Source organism: Lynx rufus, unplaced genomic scaffold, assembly GCF_022079265.1.
Source record: "Lynx rufus isolate CCGP_SWC_20201006 ecotype Redwood Valley unplaced genomic scaffold, mLynRuf1.p SCAF_4, whole genome shotgun sequence".
NCBI lineage: Eukaryota > Metazoa > Chordata > Mammalia > Carnivora > Felidae > Lynx > Lynx rufus.
The window spans coordinates 146286152-146303181 of record NW_025814856.1 but is presented as its reverse complement, the minus strand read 5'-3'; the positions used below and the strand labels follow the sequence as shown (position 1 = coordinate 146303181).

Sequence of the window (17030 nt, the reverse complement as noted above, 5' to 3'; positions counted from 1 at the left end):
TCACCATGAGCCAAGCTCTAGGAAACAAAGAGCAGCAGCCTAGTGCAGCAGGTGGGGCATGTATCTGAAGAGGGAGATGACACCCCCTTTCCCCCACCCCTGTGGCAAGCATGTGTAGAAGCAACTGAAAGCTGAGACTGAAGCCAAAACACTGAGGAGAACCTTCCGTTAACCTCAAATCACAATGTAACAGCTGCCCACTACTGGAGCAATTTGAGGCCTATGGTGCAGAACAATAATTGAAATCCAACCAAGTTCATGACAATAATGGAAACTAACAAATTACCATTCAAGATAAAATTTCAAGACACACTGGCAGGGGTCAATTAAATGGGCATTAAGGAGGGCACTTTTCGGGATGAGCACTGGGTGTCATATGTAAGAGATGAATCACTGGGTTCTACTTCTGAAGCCAAGACTACACTGTATGTTAACTAACTTGAAAATAAATTAAAAAAAAAATTTCAAGACACACAAGAAAGTGGAATCCTCCCCATTGTCAAGAAATACAATATTCAAGAGAACAAGCCTCTAAGATGAACTAAATGTTTAAATTAGCTATAATAAATAAAACTTTAAATTAGCTGTAATTAATATGTTTATATTAAGTGGTCTAGTGAAAAGATGGATGACATCCATGAACAGATAGGAAATTTCAGCAGAGAGATGGAAACAATAAAAATATGTCAAATAGAAATGTCAGAAAACATGTTAATAGGTATTAGAGATTATGGATTCTTTCATCAGGCTCGTCATCAGACTAGGCATATCTGAGGATAGAATCAGTGAACTTGAAGACAGATCAATAAAAATCACCAAATTGAAATACAGAAAGAAAAAAGAGTAGGGAATAAAAATCAGAGCATCCAAGAACAGAGCATCCAAGATCTATAGGCCATTATCAAATGTCTAACATACATGTAACTGGAATAGTATGAGGAGAAGGAGAGAACAGGGCAAAAGAAATATATGAAGAGTTAGTGGGCAATTATTTTCCAAAATACGAAATGAAAGAAGATCCAGGAAAAATGATATTCCAATGGCAAAAAATACAATGGCATCCAGATCCTTTAAAAGGAACCAGGCCCCTTGGAGAAATGGCTGATTCTGGGGTTAGGGCAGAGAATGTACAAGATGAGCTTAGATAATCTTATACTAGAAGCAAGTAAGTGCTCAAAGAATGAGAAGGATATGTCAAAAGACAAAAAGCCACAGAAGCCAGACTGAAGGGACTCCACCAGGACGTTTGGAACAATTTAAGCATCATAATAAATAGTGATAGTAACGGATCATAATGCATTAAATAAAACAGGAAATAATGATTCATACAAATAAAAATAAGTAAATAAATGAATAAACTGAAAGCCTGATGAAGAATGGGATATCTACACAGTTTCATATTACTACCTCACAAAATACTTTTTAATTACAAAGAGGGAAAAATAACTTTTACAGTGGAAAAGTCTAGCAGACACTACCTCAAGCAAAGGATCAAAATGAACATCATCTTGACAAATGATAAATCAATTCTAAATCAATGTGCCACCTGATAAGATTCAATGAAAAAAATGGAACATCATTTCCTACCATAAATGCATATCCTGAATTTAATAATGAGAAAGTATCAGGAAAACTGGAATTGAGCACAATCTATAGAATAATTCATCTATAATTTTCAAAAGGGTCAAGGTCATGAAAGTCAAAGAAAGACTGATGAACTGTTCCAGACTAAAGGAGACTAAAAGGGGATGACGTTTAATGAGATGTGTAACTAGGGACTGGATCTTTGGGTTATAAAATATAATACTGGGACAACTAGTAAAATTCATACAAGGTCTGAGGATTAGATGGTAACATAAATCAATGTTAATTTCCTAATTTTGAATAGTTGTACTGGTCATATGAGAGAATGTCCTTGTACGTAGAAAATATACATTAAAGTATTTGTGGGTCAAGGAGCAGCAGGTTGGCAACTTACTCTCAAATGGCTAAGAAAAAAAGTGACCTGTACTGTACTTACAACTTTATAAATCTGTGTTTATTTCAAATTAAAAACTATTTTTAAAAATTATTTTAAAAATTTATTCTGCCAATTTGATCCTGATTTACTTTTAACTTCAATATATAAGATAGACATAGGATTCTTTTAAAGAAAGTAGTATACCACCTACTGCTTTGATTATTAACTATTTTAACAAGAATAAAGCTTTGGTTAAAAAAACTTGTTTTTGGCGCCTGGGTGGCTCAATTGGTTAAGCATCAGACTCTTGGTTTTGGCTCAGATCATGATCTCACGGTTTCTGAGTTTGAGCCCTGCATTAAGCTCTGTGCCAACGGCGTTGAGCTTGCTTGGGAGTCCATCTCCCTCTCTTTCGCTGCCCCTTCCCTGCTTGCTCTCTATGCTTCTCTCTCTCAAAAATAAATAAACTTTGGGGAAAAAAATCTTTTAAAAAACCTGTTTTAAAATTTCCTGACAGTAGTTAACTCTGAGTACTGGTACTTTTCATGTTGTAAAACTTGTATTTTCTCATATTTCAATGCTAAGTAAAAATTCTAATTATGGTCTAATTAAAAAAAAACAAACTTGGGGCGCCTGGGTGGCTCAGTCGGTTAAGCGTCCGACTTTGGCTGAGGTCAAGATCTCACAGTCAGTGAGTTCCAGCCCCGTGTTGGGCTCTGTGTTGACAGCCCAGAGCCTGGAGCCTGCTTTGGATTCTGTGTGTCCCTCTCTCTCCGCTCCTCCCCAACTTGTGCATGTACGTGTGCTTTCTCTCTCTCAAAAATAAATGAACATTAAAAAAAATTTTTTTAATAAATAAATTAAATTAAAAAAAAAATCATGCTGGGTGCCTGGGTGGCTCGGTCTGTTGAGTGTCTGACTTCAGCTCAGGTCATGATCTCACAGTCAAGTTTGAGTTCAAGCCCCATGTGTCTGGCTCTTTGTGTCAGGGAGCAGCCTGCTTCAGATCCTCTGTCCCCCTCTCTCTCTGCACCTCACCTGCTTATGCACTCTCTCTCTCTCTCTCTTTCTCTCTCTCAAAAATAAATAAATATTTAAAAAAAGAATTCTAAGTAAAGAGTGCTAGCTGTTAGGGCTCAAACAGGAGTGAAGGCAGGTAGGAGTGGAAGGAAGACAGAGCTTAGAAGCTGGCTTAACCTGACTTTCAATCATGACTGTTTAGAGAGAGTAGCAAAGGAATCTGGTTATTAGAAGGAACCAGGGAAACATGCCTAAAAAATATAAATAGATCCAAGTCTATTGGAAACATGGATAGGAAACCATTAACTAACTATGATAGTTATTTCTGGAACATGGGATCATAGGAGACTGTCTTTTTACGTTACAGAGTATGGTAATGTTTGAGCATTATAAAATGAACATTAACTCCTTTTGTAATCAGAAAAAGAAAACGGAGATTAAAAACAAAACAAGGTAAAAATTCCTTTGTTATTATTACTTATTTTTATTTTTATTTATTTGTTTTGAGGGACAGAGTGTGCGAGCAGGGGAGGGGCAGAGAGAGAGGGAGACAGAGAACCCCAAGCAGGCTCCACACTGTCAGTGGAGAGCCCAACTCAGGCTTCAAACTTACAAACATGAGATCATGACCTGAGCTGAAATCAAGAGTCACATGTTTAACTGATGGAGCCACTCAGGCACCCCTGTGTGATTATTTGTTTAAAGGAAAAAGAAAAAAATGTGGGGAGGAAACTGTGAAATAATATTAAAACCGGTAAACTAATTTTGATTACTCCATTCAAGAGAAAGTAGAAGGGAGCCTTGAAAGGTGGTAATGTTTGGTGACCCAGGGGGTAAAAAAGAAACTAGATACAATTTAGCAACATGAGACAGTACAGAAGCACTTACTATTTTAAGCCACCACACCGAAGTCTCATGTCACTGACTAGGGAAGCCCAAAAAAGATTCCAAGAGTGTTTCTGCCTTGATTTATTAGTCTGTAGCTCCAAAAAGAGACAGCTTTTCAATTTATTATATTAATTTGGGGTAATCAAGGTATTTTTTTCCTTAGAGAACATGTAATATGGAAAAGCCTCATGGTAAAGATCATAACAGTAGCTGCCTGGGTCTTAAGGACTCTCTTCTGTTCTTAATCAGGAATGTGGCCATATAAATAAGTGTTATGCTTCAGGAGACACTCTGTTGAAAGTCGATCTAACCATACAGATGACCTGAGTCTTATAAATCATATAAATGATTTCAGACCATTTCTCAATACACCAATTTCCTGTAGTGTTTTCATTATGGTTGGCAATTCAATCTCTTACGTCTTTGACGATGGCTCTGAGTCAGTGATTCTCAACAGAGGAGCTCTGGAAAACTGCGGGGGCATTTTTGATTGTCATAATAGTCAGGAGGGGAATGCTACTGGCATTGAGTGATCAGGACCAGAGATTTTGACATGTTGAAAGTGCAGGACAGTCTCTTATGACAAAAACCATGCCACATTTAGTGCAGTTTTCAAATGTTCCAATGAAAGTTCACAAGGGTGAGAAACCTATTTATAATGATCTAAGTTTAGAACCTTATTCCACCTTACACGTTAACAAAAAATACTCTTGTAGTTTTAATACAAAATAGTAATAGCTTTCCCAGGAATGTAACACTCGTGTAAATTAAGAGCAAACACACACTTGTTATTGTTGCTGTTCAGAGATTTATAAAAAGTTTATAGTTTATTATAATATGATTCAGAAAATCGTATAATTTGGCAATGTCACTCTGATGCCTTAGAATCATAACACATTTCTATCTACATTTGTGGCATTCTCATTCAAATAATGCTATGAGGAAGTACAAATATCTGAGTATTCCACTATACTTGTGCCCAAGCATTTACATATGGAAATATACATTATTTCTTTATAAATTACTTTTCCTCTATTCCTCCTTCATATTTCAGTTAAGATTTTATATTAATTTTTTAAAAATTATATGTACTGAGGTATGTTATATTTGAATTTCATTTTAAGATAATACAGAGGCATTGCAAAAATATGTTTTATAAAGAGAAGACACTGAATCTGATAGGGTTAAGAATCACTAGTCTAAATCAATCATGGTAACCCCAGTCCCCTTGCCAGGACTGGTGGGCCATGGGTATGTGACCCTGTTCTGTTCAATGACACATGATGGAATATCCTGGAAGACTTCTGGAAAAGATTTACTTGCTTTTGGGGGAGAAGAAGAAATGGTCCTTCCTACTCTTCATGTCAGTCTGTGATGGCTTAAAGAGCTGTAATCAACTTGCTATGAGCCTGAGAATGAAGTAAGCAAGTGAAAAGGGAGCTCCAAGAAAATTACAGATAGATGAAACTGGAGCCTTGAGATCCTAAATTTGAAGTCCACCTTACCTTTGAACTCCTAGCTATGTAATATAATCAGTTCCTTTAGGTATGAGTCAGGTTGAATCAGGTTCTTTTACTTGCAGCTGAAAGCAATCTAAGAGAGCTGCCTTATGGAAATGACATTGGAAGGCAAGACAAGGGGAAGCAGTGTAGCACAGAGAAAGCATAAACTTGGGAGTCAGATGAATTGAAGTTCAAACCTGGATTCTATGATTTTACTTGCTGTATAACCTCGGACAAATTACTTAAACACCCTGAGCCTTACTTTCCTCGTTTGTAAAGTAGAAACAAGAATACCTGCTTTACATGGCCATCACAAGGATTAATGACTTAATACTTGTTAAGCTCTTAACCTACTGCTTGGCATTTTGCAAGCACTCAATAGCTGGTGGCTATTATTAACTATTATTATGTGGAGAAAGAAAAAGGACTCACAGCAGTCTGAGCAGTGATGTGTGTGCAACCCACAATTTTGGCTCCAGCCAAAGGTTTTTCTCCTTGAGCTCTCTTCCTCAAAGCCATCAGTGCAGGCATTTCTGAAAAGGCACAATACATACACAGCGCTATTAGAGAGGAGGGAATGAGAGAGAAAGAATAAACAGAAGAACTTATTCTCTTAAAGTAAGATTCTTCCCCCGGTCAGGTTGTTAGATTGGGTTCCTTAAAGAATCAAGACACTGAATCTGATTTTTCTTTTATAGTAGACTTTCAGAGGCAAATTCTCCAGAGTTCTGACTCCCCATCTCCCAGTCTTACTCATCCATTCTCTCTGCCTTTTCCTGGTATAGGGGTTCCTTATAGACCTACCAGAGTACACTCCTTCCCCACAGTGTTCCCTAAGTTCAGATTTCTTTTAAGTATTGTTTAAAACCATTCCTTTTTTTTTTTTTTTTAGATTTATTTATTTACTTTGAGAGAGGGGGCAATTGGGGGAGGGTAAGAGAGAGAAAATCCCAAGCAGGCTCTGCACTGTCAGTGCGGAGCCTGATTCGGGGGCTCGAACTCACAAACTGTGAGATCATGACCTGAGTGGAAATCAAGAGTCAGACGCTTAACCAACTAAGCCACCCAGGCACCCCTCTTTAAAACCACTCTTAAATTTCACAAGCAACTAGACCCCAGGACATAAAAAGGGATTAACACGGACAAAAAGACACGGGCAGCATGAAAAAGAACAGGTGCTTGCTTTCTTTACCTTGTTCAGCGATTTCAATTTCTCTTCGTCCAAACTCTGCCTGTTTGATGTTCTTGACACAGAAGTCACTGCTTCCCTTAGAGTTCTTTTGCTGCTTGTCCCTGGGAGATGTCTCATCATCAGAGCTATCTGTATATGAAGCCGCTGAAATGACAGATAAAAAGCCCTCAGGGAAACAAATGGCTTCCTCTGAAATTCTACACCGTGGGGTGAACTGAGGCTTCTCTAGTCATCCAGCACCATACAGATGTACACCTAAATGGTAGGCACCTAAATGGCACCATGGAGCTAGGTCCACCACCTCCTATGGAAAGTGCTATCCACAGGTCAGAAAGAGGAAGCTGAGAGAGGTTGCCAAAGACGTTCCCCTTGGATAGCATTAACTACCCAGGGCTAATGATCTTCAGAACATGAGGTCCTTGAATATGCAAAACGAGAGAGGTTACACCATGGTAGCAATAGGTTGAAGTTCTTAATGCAAGATCATGGTCATTAACCTATGGGTTTCTGGGATCCTAGCTGCCCTTTTTGTCTGCTGCTTAGATGCCTGATGTAATTTGTGTTTTAGTACAGTAATTGAACAGATAAGACCTAGAAAACAAGGAACCCATGGGAAAGTAATTAGGAACCACACAAAAAGTGTTTGTCTGACATAACAGAGCTTTCTTTTCAGAACTCGCTCTGATGAGGCTGAACTATGCCTGCAGACCCAATTAGATATTGACAATGAAGTATTCAGTGTGCTCTCCCTTCTTGCTGGCCTCAGTGGATCCAGCAGTAGGCATTTCAGGTTCCCAAAGAAGTGGATAAATCCTCTTTTGGTATACTAAAATGCTCCGATGATTAATCCATTTAGCAGTATACGCTAGAGGGTGGAAAGTCTAAGGCTTTTGACTGTGGCTAACAGGCAGCTGCTGCTGCTACTCACATGTTTAGCTGAGGTCTTTTCAGTTTTTAAACAAATCTGTAGTTGCTAATCATTTGCTAGATGATTTAATTTCATTCCATGACTTATGTTTAAGTTTCTGAGGATAGTTTCTTCCTAAGTAGCCCTCAAGGTTTCTTGTGGTTGTTGTGGTGGTGTTTGTTTGTTTGTTTTAAATGTTTATTTGTTTTTGAGAGAGAGAGAGAGAGAGAGAGAGAGAGAGAGAGAGAGCGAGCAGTGGAGGGGCAGAAAGAGTGGGAGACACAGAATCCGAAGCAGGCTCCAGGCTCTGAGCTGTCAGCACAGAGCTGACACAAAGCATGAGATCATGACCTCAGCCGAAACCATAGGCTTAACCAACTGAGCCACCCAGATGCCCCTTGTGTTTTGAGGGGGAGGGGAGGTTGGGGGATATAAAGCTCAATCTATAAAGCATTACATATCTCTCAATGGGATAAGAAGTATGTCCATCACTTGTAAGGGGAGAAAGCTGCAAATGCTCAGAGCTCCTAAGGTCTATGGTGCTCTGATGTACTTACATCCAGAGAATTATGGCATTTCTGGGATTTCTTAGCAAAGGATCTATACCTGGGAAGGCTGTAAAAGGCAAGTCTGACCTTGCCCAGCTAATCGGGCATGGCAGGACAAGATGTTTGGGCAGCAGGGGCCTGAGTGTCTCTCTTGGAACTGGAAAACTGCCCTAGAGCAAAGTCCTAACACGAGGCAACAAGAATGAACATGGGCGCCAAGGGAGGTGAGGGAATTAGTAAATCCCCAAAGAGACTTTGTTCTTGAAAGGAACTAATCAGTACAAAAAGTCTGTGGTTCTCCCTCCTCGGGTGAGCAAGAGTTCAAAGTACCTTTGGCAACAGAGCCCAGAAACAGCTTCCTGGGCAGTCATCTGTTTCACTAATCGATACTCAGAAATAGCTTATGTGTTAGAGGCTTAGGGGAGCCATGCTTCTACGACCTGAGAGAGGAAAGGCAGTGGCCATCCCTAATCTCGATCATAATTTATAGTATAATCACTTTTGAAGAAAGTGTTGACATTCAGAATATCCTGAAATTTCAAATCCTTTGCCAAAGGCATGACGATTTCTATGTTCCTCAATGGCCATTTAAATATAGTGGTTACGTGTTCTGGGGTCAGACAGACTTTGAAGCCTCAGTCTCTGTTTCTGGGTATATAAAATAAAGGCGTCCCAGAACCTGATTAACAGAATTAATAGAATTAGTTAATAGATTAATAGAATTCATTCATGAATCCAATCATGCACACATTCAGTTGTTCATTCAACAAATTTTTATCACGTTATCTACTATGTCCCAGGCACAGTCTAATTCCTGGGTATAAAGAACAAATATGGCTGTCTTCATCTTCATGGAGTTTTCAGTCTAATGGGTGAGTCAGACATGAAATGACTCATTTCAGAATTAGAGTTTTTCTTTTCCTATGGTTGTAATATGTATTATGAAGCAGATTGTAAATTGGAAGACATGACTTGTCAGAGTCAAGTTGTTGAGAAGATTAAATGAGATAATGTAAGTAAAGTGCTAATGCAATGCTTGGTATAAATTAAATACTGAATAAATGATACCCGATATTAGTGTTGGCTTTTGCGTATATTTTTAAGTCAATACCAGAAATAACATCTTTAAAGGTTCTTACTCAGCTTCAGGATTTTTAAGTTTTATTTATTCATTCTTGAGAGAGACAGAGAGTGAGCGGGCGAGGGGCAGAGAGAGAGAGAATCCCAAGCAGGCTCTGCGCTGTCAGCACAGAGCCCGATGTGGGGCTCAAACTCACAAACCATGAGATCATGACCTGAGCCGAAACCAAGAGTTGGATGCTTAACCGACTAAGCCACCCAGGCGCCCCATCAGCTTCAGGATTTTGAATGGGAAAGGGATGACATACATACAATATTATTTATTGTTCCTTTTTTATCTACCTCTGTCATCTACTAATCCAACCAAGCAGCAGGTGGCTGGCTGGCAATGATGAAAAAGGTTGAGACAGAGTCCTCACTCTACCCAGAATAGCATTCCTCTCCTTTGCCTCTCTAGCTTCTAAGGATGAGTCAGGGTAAAAAACAAAATAAAACAAAACAAACAACAACAAAAATAAGCACCAAAATTTCCCCTTAGGAGAAGCGCTCCAATTTTTGGCTTGAGTTTGCCTTCTATCTCAAGAAGAAATTATTATGCCACCTCCCTATTCTAAAAAAAAAAAATCCTCAAATACCGTATTTTATTTTCTTCACAGTAGTCAACTGGTTATAGTTAGCTCAATCAATGTTTTAATTTCAGCCACAATGGATTTGTTTTCAAAGAGTCCTTTATACAGACCTGTTATCAGGTGAGAACCAAAAATATCAGTTGTCTAGATGGTACTAGTATGTGAATGCAAAATGGCTGACAGACCCAGATCAAGAGAGTATTACTTCTGCAAACACAGTGGAAAGATTAGTCTGAACTAGCATGACATTTGTTTTTTGAATCCATACTTATTTCTGTCACTATATTTAAAGTAGCACATTCACTTTAATATTTGAGACAGTATTAAAGGTTTCTTCCCAGGAAAATTTAGAGAAAGCCAACACACATGTATATATATGCTTGCATAATTTGTAAAGTGTTTGTAATTGTCACACTCTGAAGACCAGAGCTATAATTCAATTAAAAATGAACAACTGATCATCAAGGCAATAATCAACTGAAGCACAGCCTAAGACCTTAGCTCTGGCTTTACCTCTAATTGGTTGTGACCAATTCTCAATTTATCCAACTGTAAAACAGGGAGCATAACAGATGTTCTCTCTCCCATACTCCCTCTTTCCCCTAACTACCACCAGAAAAACCTCATGAATAAATGAGAGTCAAAAAAGGGTTCAATTTCTACATAAAAAAGTTATAATAATGTATAATATAACTTTACCACAGGGCGTTCTCTTGTTTCATGATAACCCAGAATCAAAACATAACTTGATGAATCACTAATCCATAATCTATCCCATAGAACATGCATACACATATGTTCTATGGCTCAAGCCTGATTAAGCCTTACCTCCTAGCAGCTGTGACATTGTAGGTTATTGCTAGAAGAAGCAGTCAGACTCCCGGATGAATTAGTCCTATTAGACTATTTTAAGTCAGACAATGCCTCTTAGGCCCAATCTATTCATTTGGTAATGGAAATAACAGTAGGGACCTGTGTGTCAATGTGCAGCAGATTTCACTGATGAATAACACTCTAGAAATATGTGAAAAGCTATGTTAGCAACCAAAATACAAACAAATAAACAAAACTTTGTTACTTGGAAAAATCTTAAAATGCTTTATAAGTGTTATAAGAACCAATTATGAACTAAGGGACTTCAGCTTTCCTTTCTTATCTTTAACCAATTAACTCCCTGTAAAGACAGCTTTTTCAGAAATAGATCACTGAGAATGGTTTGATTTTGAAGAAAAGCCTCATCTATTCATCTGTTTTTATGAGGTTTTGTGCTTACGGAAAGAGTTTCTAGAAGTCTGTTTCTTATAAACACTTTCAGGAATGATGCAGGAATTTCAGGAATTGAAGTAGCCTTTTTCAACCTGGGTTCCACCAGAATTAAGCCCTAATGCCTTGAAGCATCCATCAAATATATCAATTTACTTCTATCCATCTAGAAGTGTACTAGTTGTGAACCATCCTTTGGATAACTGAGAAAACAGTCTCTCCAGTCCTCTTCTGTGTTCTGTGATTCTGATGAGGAACCTTGGTTGAGGAAGGCTGGTAGAGGCTTCTAAATGAAAGCATGGCAAAATTTGGCACTAGGATCTTTAGGTAGGGAGAGTAAGCCATAGACTACCCAAGCCTCCAGGTAACTTCAGCAAAACAAGCACTCCGGATAGGAAGGTACATTTTTTCTGAAATGTCATAAGTCTTCTGGCTGTTCACATACAGAGTGTGGGTATATCAGACCCATATGGTATATCAGAGGGTATATGAGGGTATATCAGAGACCTCAACAAGAATATAAAGTATATGTCTGGGGACACCTTTCATCAGTATTTATTTATCAAACACCTCTTAGGTTAAACATTTCTAAATACTAGGAATAGAGCAGTAGAAGACAAAAATCTCTACTCTTATGGATCTCATATTCAAGGAAGGAGAGAAAGACAATAATAAATTAGTAAAATACGTAGTAAATATATTAAGTGCTGTGGAGAAAAATTAAGGAAGAAACTTTGATAGGAAATGTTGGGTGGGGTGTTTGTACAATTTTAAGAATAGCCAGTATAGGCCTCAGTGAGAAGGTGACGTTTAGTTAAGAACTGAAGGAGGTAGGATACCCAGCTAGGATATCTTAGAGCACCCCAGGCAAAGGAAATAGCAAGTGCAAAGAACTTAAAGCAGGGAAGTGCCTGGCATATTTCGAAATAACACAATAGTAGTAAGGAGCCACTAATATGGCTGGGGTGAAATGTATAGCTGGAAGAGGAGGGAGGTTTGGGAATCTAGCGATGTGACTAGAAATGTAATGGGAGGGTAGAGGGCTGTGTAGGCCATTGTAAGATCTTTAGCCTTTACTCAGAGTGAGACTGGGAAGCCATTGGAGGGTTTGGAGCAGAGAATTGATATGACCTGACTTATTTATTTCAAGAGACTGAATCTGGCTCTAGTGCTGTGAATAAACTATATTCATAAGCGAGGCAAGATCAGAACTCAGGAGCTCAGTTTTCAAGACATGGGAGGTTTGAGATGCCTATAAAACATCAAGTGAAAGGACTGGGCAGGCAGTTGGATACATGGATCTAGCGTACAGGGGAGAGATTTGAAGTGGAGATAAAATCTGAGAATCAAATGTCAATACATAATATTTAAACCTATGAGACTGCATGAGATCATGTGGGAGAGTATAAACAGAGAAGTGATCCAGAGACTGATCCTTGGGGCTCTCCAATGTTAATTTCTGTAGTCACTTCAATGATAATGTATGCTGAAAATGGTTCCAAGTTTTTATTGACATGCATTTGCATCTCATCCTGTATTTGGAAAGCTGTGAGTCAATTTCATTATTCCTGGTTTTCATTGATAGATTAGGAGCTTTTTCTGTAGCACCTCATATAATTTCTCATTGCCTCTGTTATGAACATCACAAACTACAAGAGTTTTCCAGGATCACACAAACAAATCACATAGGGATCAAAGCCTAGAAAATTGGTCTCTCCTAACTGCCAGTCCAGGGCTTGCCAATTGTTCATGTAAAAAAACAAAAAACAAAACCAAAACGAGGTAACCGTGTGTCTGAAACAGCTGTAAAAGAAACAAGCATCATCTTAGGTTTCATTTTTAAAGCACCGAGTTTATGGAAATAACACTTCCTATAGATTGTTTCAGATCATATCTGGAATACTAAAGTCATAGGCATATTTTTAAAAGGATACTTCATCTGGAATATATCCAGGTGAGGATAGCCACAACAATGGGATGCCCTGAAAATGGTGATTTTTATTTCTATGTAAAATCATTAAATTCCAAGGATTATATAAAAGCTTATCAGAGCTAAATGACTAGATAAAGCAAGAATCACCCTATCATCTAAAATGCTCCCAAAGAAGCCAGATGGCCATTTGTCAGGGATACCATCAAGGTAATTCTAGCATCCAGTGGGAAGCTGAATAATTGATCTTAAGTTCTTTTCTTTTCCTTTTTTTTAATTTTTTTAAAATTTGTATCTATTTTTGAAAGAGAGAGAGCACTCAAGAGTGGGGGAGGGGTAAGGGGTGAGGGGGACAGAGAATCTGAAGCGGGCTCTGTGCTGACAGCAGAGATCCCAACACGTAGCTCAAACCCACAAACTGTGAGATCACGACCTGAGCCAAAGGCAGACACTTAACTGACTGAGCCACCCAGGCACTTAAATTATTTTATATCACCAGAATATTTTGACTCCGTGCTCCTGAATTTAATATCTTTAAATGGATATATAAGGTTGGCAATTTTTGAGTAGTTCAACTTAAAAGTCCAAGTTTTCCAGAGTGACATCAGTCAGTATCACTCTCTAATGAGATATACTAGGCAACTATGTGTTCACTTAGAAACCGAGGAGATCAATCACACTTTCTAGGTAAGTATTTATTTTATAAGTACCCTCCTTACATATAGGGGTTCAGTAGAAAGGCAGGCATTGGTTTTCTCTGCAGGAACACAATTGGAAATGTGGATCTAGTGTATAGGGAGAAGACTGAGCTGGTGTTAAAGTTTAGTACAGTTATTGTTTAGTATCCATCTTTAAACAATATGCATAAACTCACAGTCTAAAATTTTAACCACCATTTTATAATTCACATTTCACAATTATTTTGGTTTCCAGAGTTATATTTAAAAAAAATTTTTTTTAATGTTTTTAAATTTATTTTTGACAGAGAGACAGAGAGTGAACAGGGGAGGGGCAGAGAGAGACGGAAACACAATCTGAAGCAGGCTCCAGGCTCTGAGCTGTTAGCACAGAGCCCGATGTGGAGCTCGAACTCATGAACTGTGAGATCATGACCTGAGCCAAAGTTGGCTGCCCAACCAACTGAGCCACCTAGGCGCCCTGGTTTCCAGAGTTATATTAACTGGTTCATGAATTTTCAACACTGGCTATTTCAGCAGAATAAGATAGGTACACAATTCGGTATCTTTACACAAAAATCCATAGGGATTTACATCATTCCATTACAGGGGGCAGAAGGGAATAAAAAGAGAAATGTAACAAGTGTAAATAACAATCTATCCAACCTAAAAGTTTCCCAAACAAGCTTTCTTCAACTTTACATAACGAATACTACTTTCCTATTTGTGTGAAGAACAAATAAAATTTCAGGTCATGATGAAAAATTTTTAAAGAATATTACTATTTACAATGTGAAGAGATAACTAGGGCAAACATTCAGCTTCCTACTATATTCCAACAGAAGAGCAAAATAAAATAGCTCCTTATTAGATCAGATACACACTAGACATTGTTGCACAAATGGCCGATGCCTTCGAGGGGTCCTACGTGGTAATAACTCATCTGGCATTAAATGATATTACAGCTCCACAGCCCGTATATTTGAATTAATGCCACTGCAAAGGAAGGAAGGAGTGACAAGCAATGTAATGGCATAGCTTAGAAGAGAAGGCAAAGGGCTCACTGGAACTAGGGCTTACTTGAATGTTTTCATTGTTTCTTAGGGCAATTAAGGTTTCCCTCTTAATTTGCAAGTACTGGATGGAGGGATGGGGAACTCCTCTTATTTTCAAAGAACGGAAAAAAACATAAGTCTTTATACATGCTGTTCAATGAAGGTCATCAATGAGTTACCTACGCCCACCCTCTGAATAGATCAGAATTCAGTTTTGTTATTCACCCTCTTCTGCCATTGTTGGAAGAAGAGACCTCCATTAGGCTCCACCCTGAATCCTCAAGAGGAATCCTAAGATTCCATCCAGAACTTTGGTCTAAATTTTGACTGAGAGTCAAAGTGTTTATTCCAAAGCACAGGTTTGGATGGACAGGAGGGCTCATTGATCATACTTAATTAGCCTCCACGGGTGGGTTCATAGCAGCTCAGTACTCACCTGAGCTGTAGCTGTCAGTAGATGACTGAGAAATGGAACGAGACAGAGAGCGACGTCCAATTTTGGTGGGACGTTTGTTGAATTCTTGTTTCTGGTCAGCAAATTGGATCTGCTAAGAAAAAGAACTCTAGTTATATAAAAGACAACAACCTTCATTTTGAGATAGCAGTTCAAGGCTTGCATTACAGGATCTTACCTTCCTTTGCAGTTGATCTGATTGTACCAACCCATTTTTGAAATGTTAAGATTTTTTGGACTGAATGATTTTTCATTCTTTACCTACTATGCTTCTATCAGATTTAAATCTTTGATCAACTCTCTGGCCATACACCTTTAAAATAAAATTGTGACCAAAAAAAAAAAAAAAAAAGAGAGAGAGAGAATGGAATGTTCTGGTTAAAATAAATTTTTAGAAAGTTGAGTCATATTCCTTTCTATAGTTTCACTGAAAATTAAAGCTGGAAAGAATCTTTGAGACTATCTATCCTAATATTCATATATCTAGATGAGAAAACTGCAAAGTACAGAAAGGCAAAGTGACTTCAGATTTTAAGAGTCTCAGGAAATGGGATGGTATAATAAAAAAAAAAAAAAAAAAGGCTCTCCACTAAGAACTTCTGAAGCTGCATTCAAATCCTGATTATACCAGTCATTAGCTATGTGATGTTGGTCAAGGTGTTTTGTGATACTCATTTTCTCATAAATACAGCAAAGACAAAAGTACTTACCTCACAAGGTTTAGAGAGGGTTAAATGAAACAATGCACATAAGCTGTTAAACACAGCAGTAGATTCAATAAATCCACCCCCTGACTTCTACCTCTGTAGTTCACTGTTCTTATAACTCTTACAGGTAGGCACTCTAGCTTTTTAAAAGCTTTCTAGAAATGTATTAATTAGCTTTTCAATTCTAATAAGTATAATAAACATTAATTTATTATTTTTAATGTTTGGTATCATAGAATACCTACAAGCCACAGGATTGATCATCTATTCATTATAACATAACAGATGTAGAAGACGGGTAGATGACTGGACTGAATGTATATAGACAGCAATACTCTGGAGGTTGCATTTTGGACCAATACTGATGATTTTCTTACAATTTTATCCCTTTCTCCTACTGTTGGAGGTTCCAGCTGACACTTTATAACACCTTACAAATGAAAGTTCATATAATTTATTCAATAAATAACTTTTCTTCTTTATCCTTAGTTGAATGTTTGTATAACTACATGGATTATTCTGGATCCAAGGTGGCATAGAGGCAGGAAGGATCAACAATCTCACAACTACCTTTCATCAAAAAAAGATGGTTCCCTGGGGCACCTGGATGGCTCCATCAGTAGAGAGTCCAACTCTTGGTTTCGGCTCAGTTTATGATCTCACGGTTTGTGAGTTTGAGCTCCATGTCAGGTCTGTGCTGGCAGTGCGGAGCATGCTTGGGATTTTCTCTGTCTCCCTCACTCTCTGCGCCTCCCCCGTTCTCTCCCTCTCCCTCAAGATAAATAAATAAACTTAAAAAAAAAAAAGAGATGGTTCCTTGATGGGCAGGACACAGACACAGCATACCAGAATGAAAGCAGTGACTGACAGCTAGTATTTCCTGCAGTTAGAGGCAACTATTGGGTTATTTGAATAGTGAGACAAGGACACTAATGCCAAACTGAATTAGCTTAGCATGCCTATTTTAGGGAAATTCATACCATTTTCATAGCTATACCAACAAATGAAGCTTGTGTTAGTACCTTAGAGTTTGCAAATTGTTTTTAGTAATAGGAAAATTCATTGGATCAGAAGCTCTTTGCAAGGTGAAAAATGGCAAAATTCATCATTTTGCTAAAGTAGCAATTTATTGCAAAAAGATAAAGTGCTCTTTCTATGCACTCCCATGGGATATACGTGAACTTCCATGTACTCCTCCTAGTCCAGCACTTACCACAC

The 17030-nt window shown here is 38.2% G+C and overlaps 1 protein-coding gene across 2 annotated transcripts in view; it reads right to left on the bottom strand.

The window, feature by feature from the left end:
- The window catches only part of AHCYL2 (adenosylhomocysteinase like 2), a 169710-nt gene that overhangs the window by 31665 nt on the left and 121015 nt on the right, over positions 1 to 17030 (bottom strand). Inside the window, exons 2-4 of one of the 2 annotated variants that reach the window (XM_047095075.1) lie at positions 15088 to 15199; positions 6563 to 6706; positions 5803 to 5903 (exon numbers count right to left, since the gene is read on the bottom strand). In XM_047095075.1, coding sequence (XP_046951031.1) covers positions 5803 to 5903; positions 6563 to 6706; positions 15088 to 15199 — 357 coding nt within the window. The remainder of the gene's footprint in view (positions 1 to 5802; positions 5904 to 6562; positions 6707 to 15087; positions 15200 to 17030) is intronic. The other variant, XM_047095076.1, reaches the window with a different exon arrangement.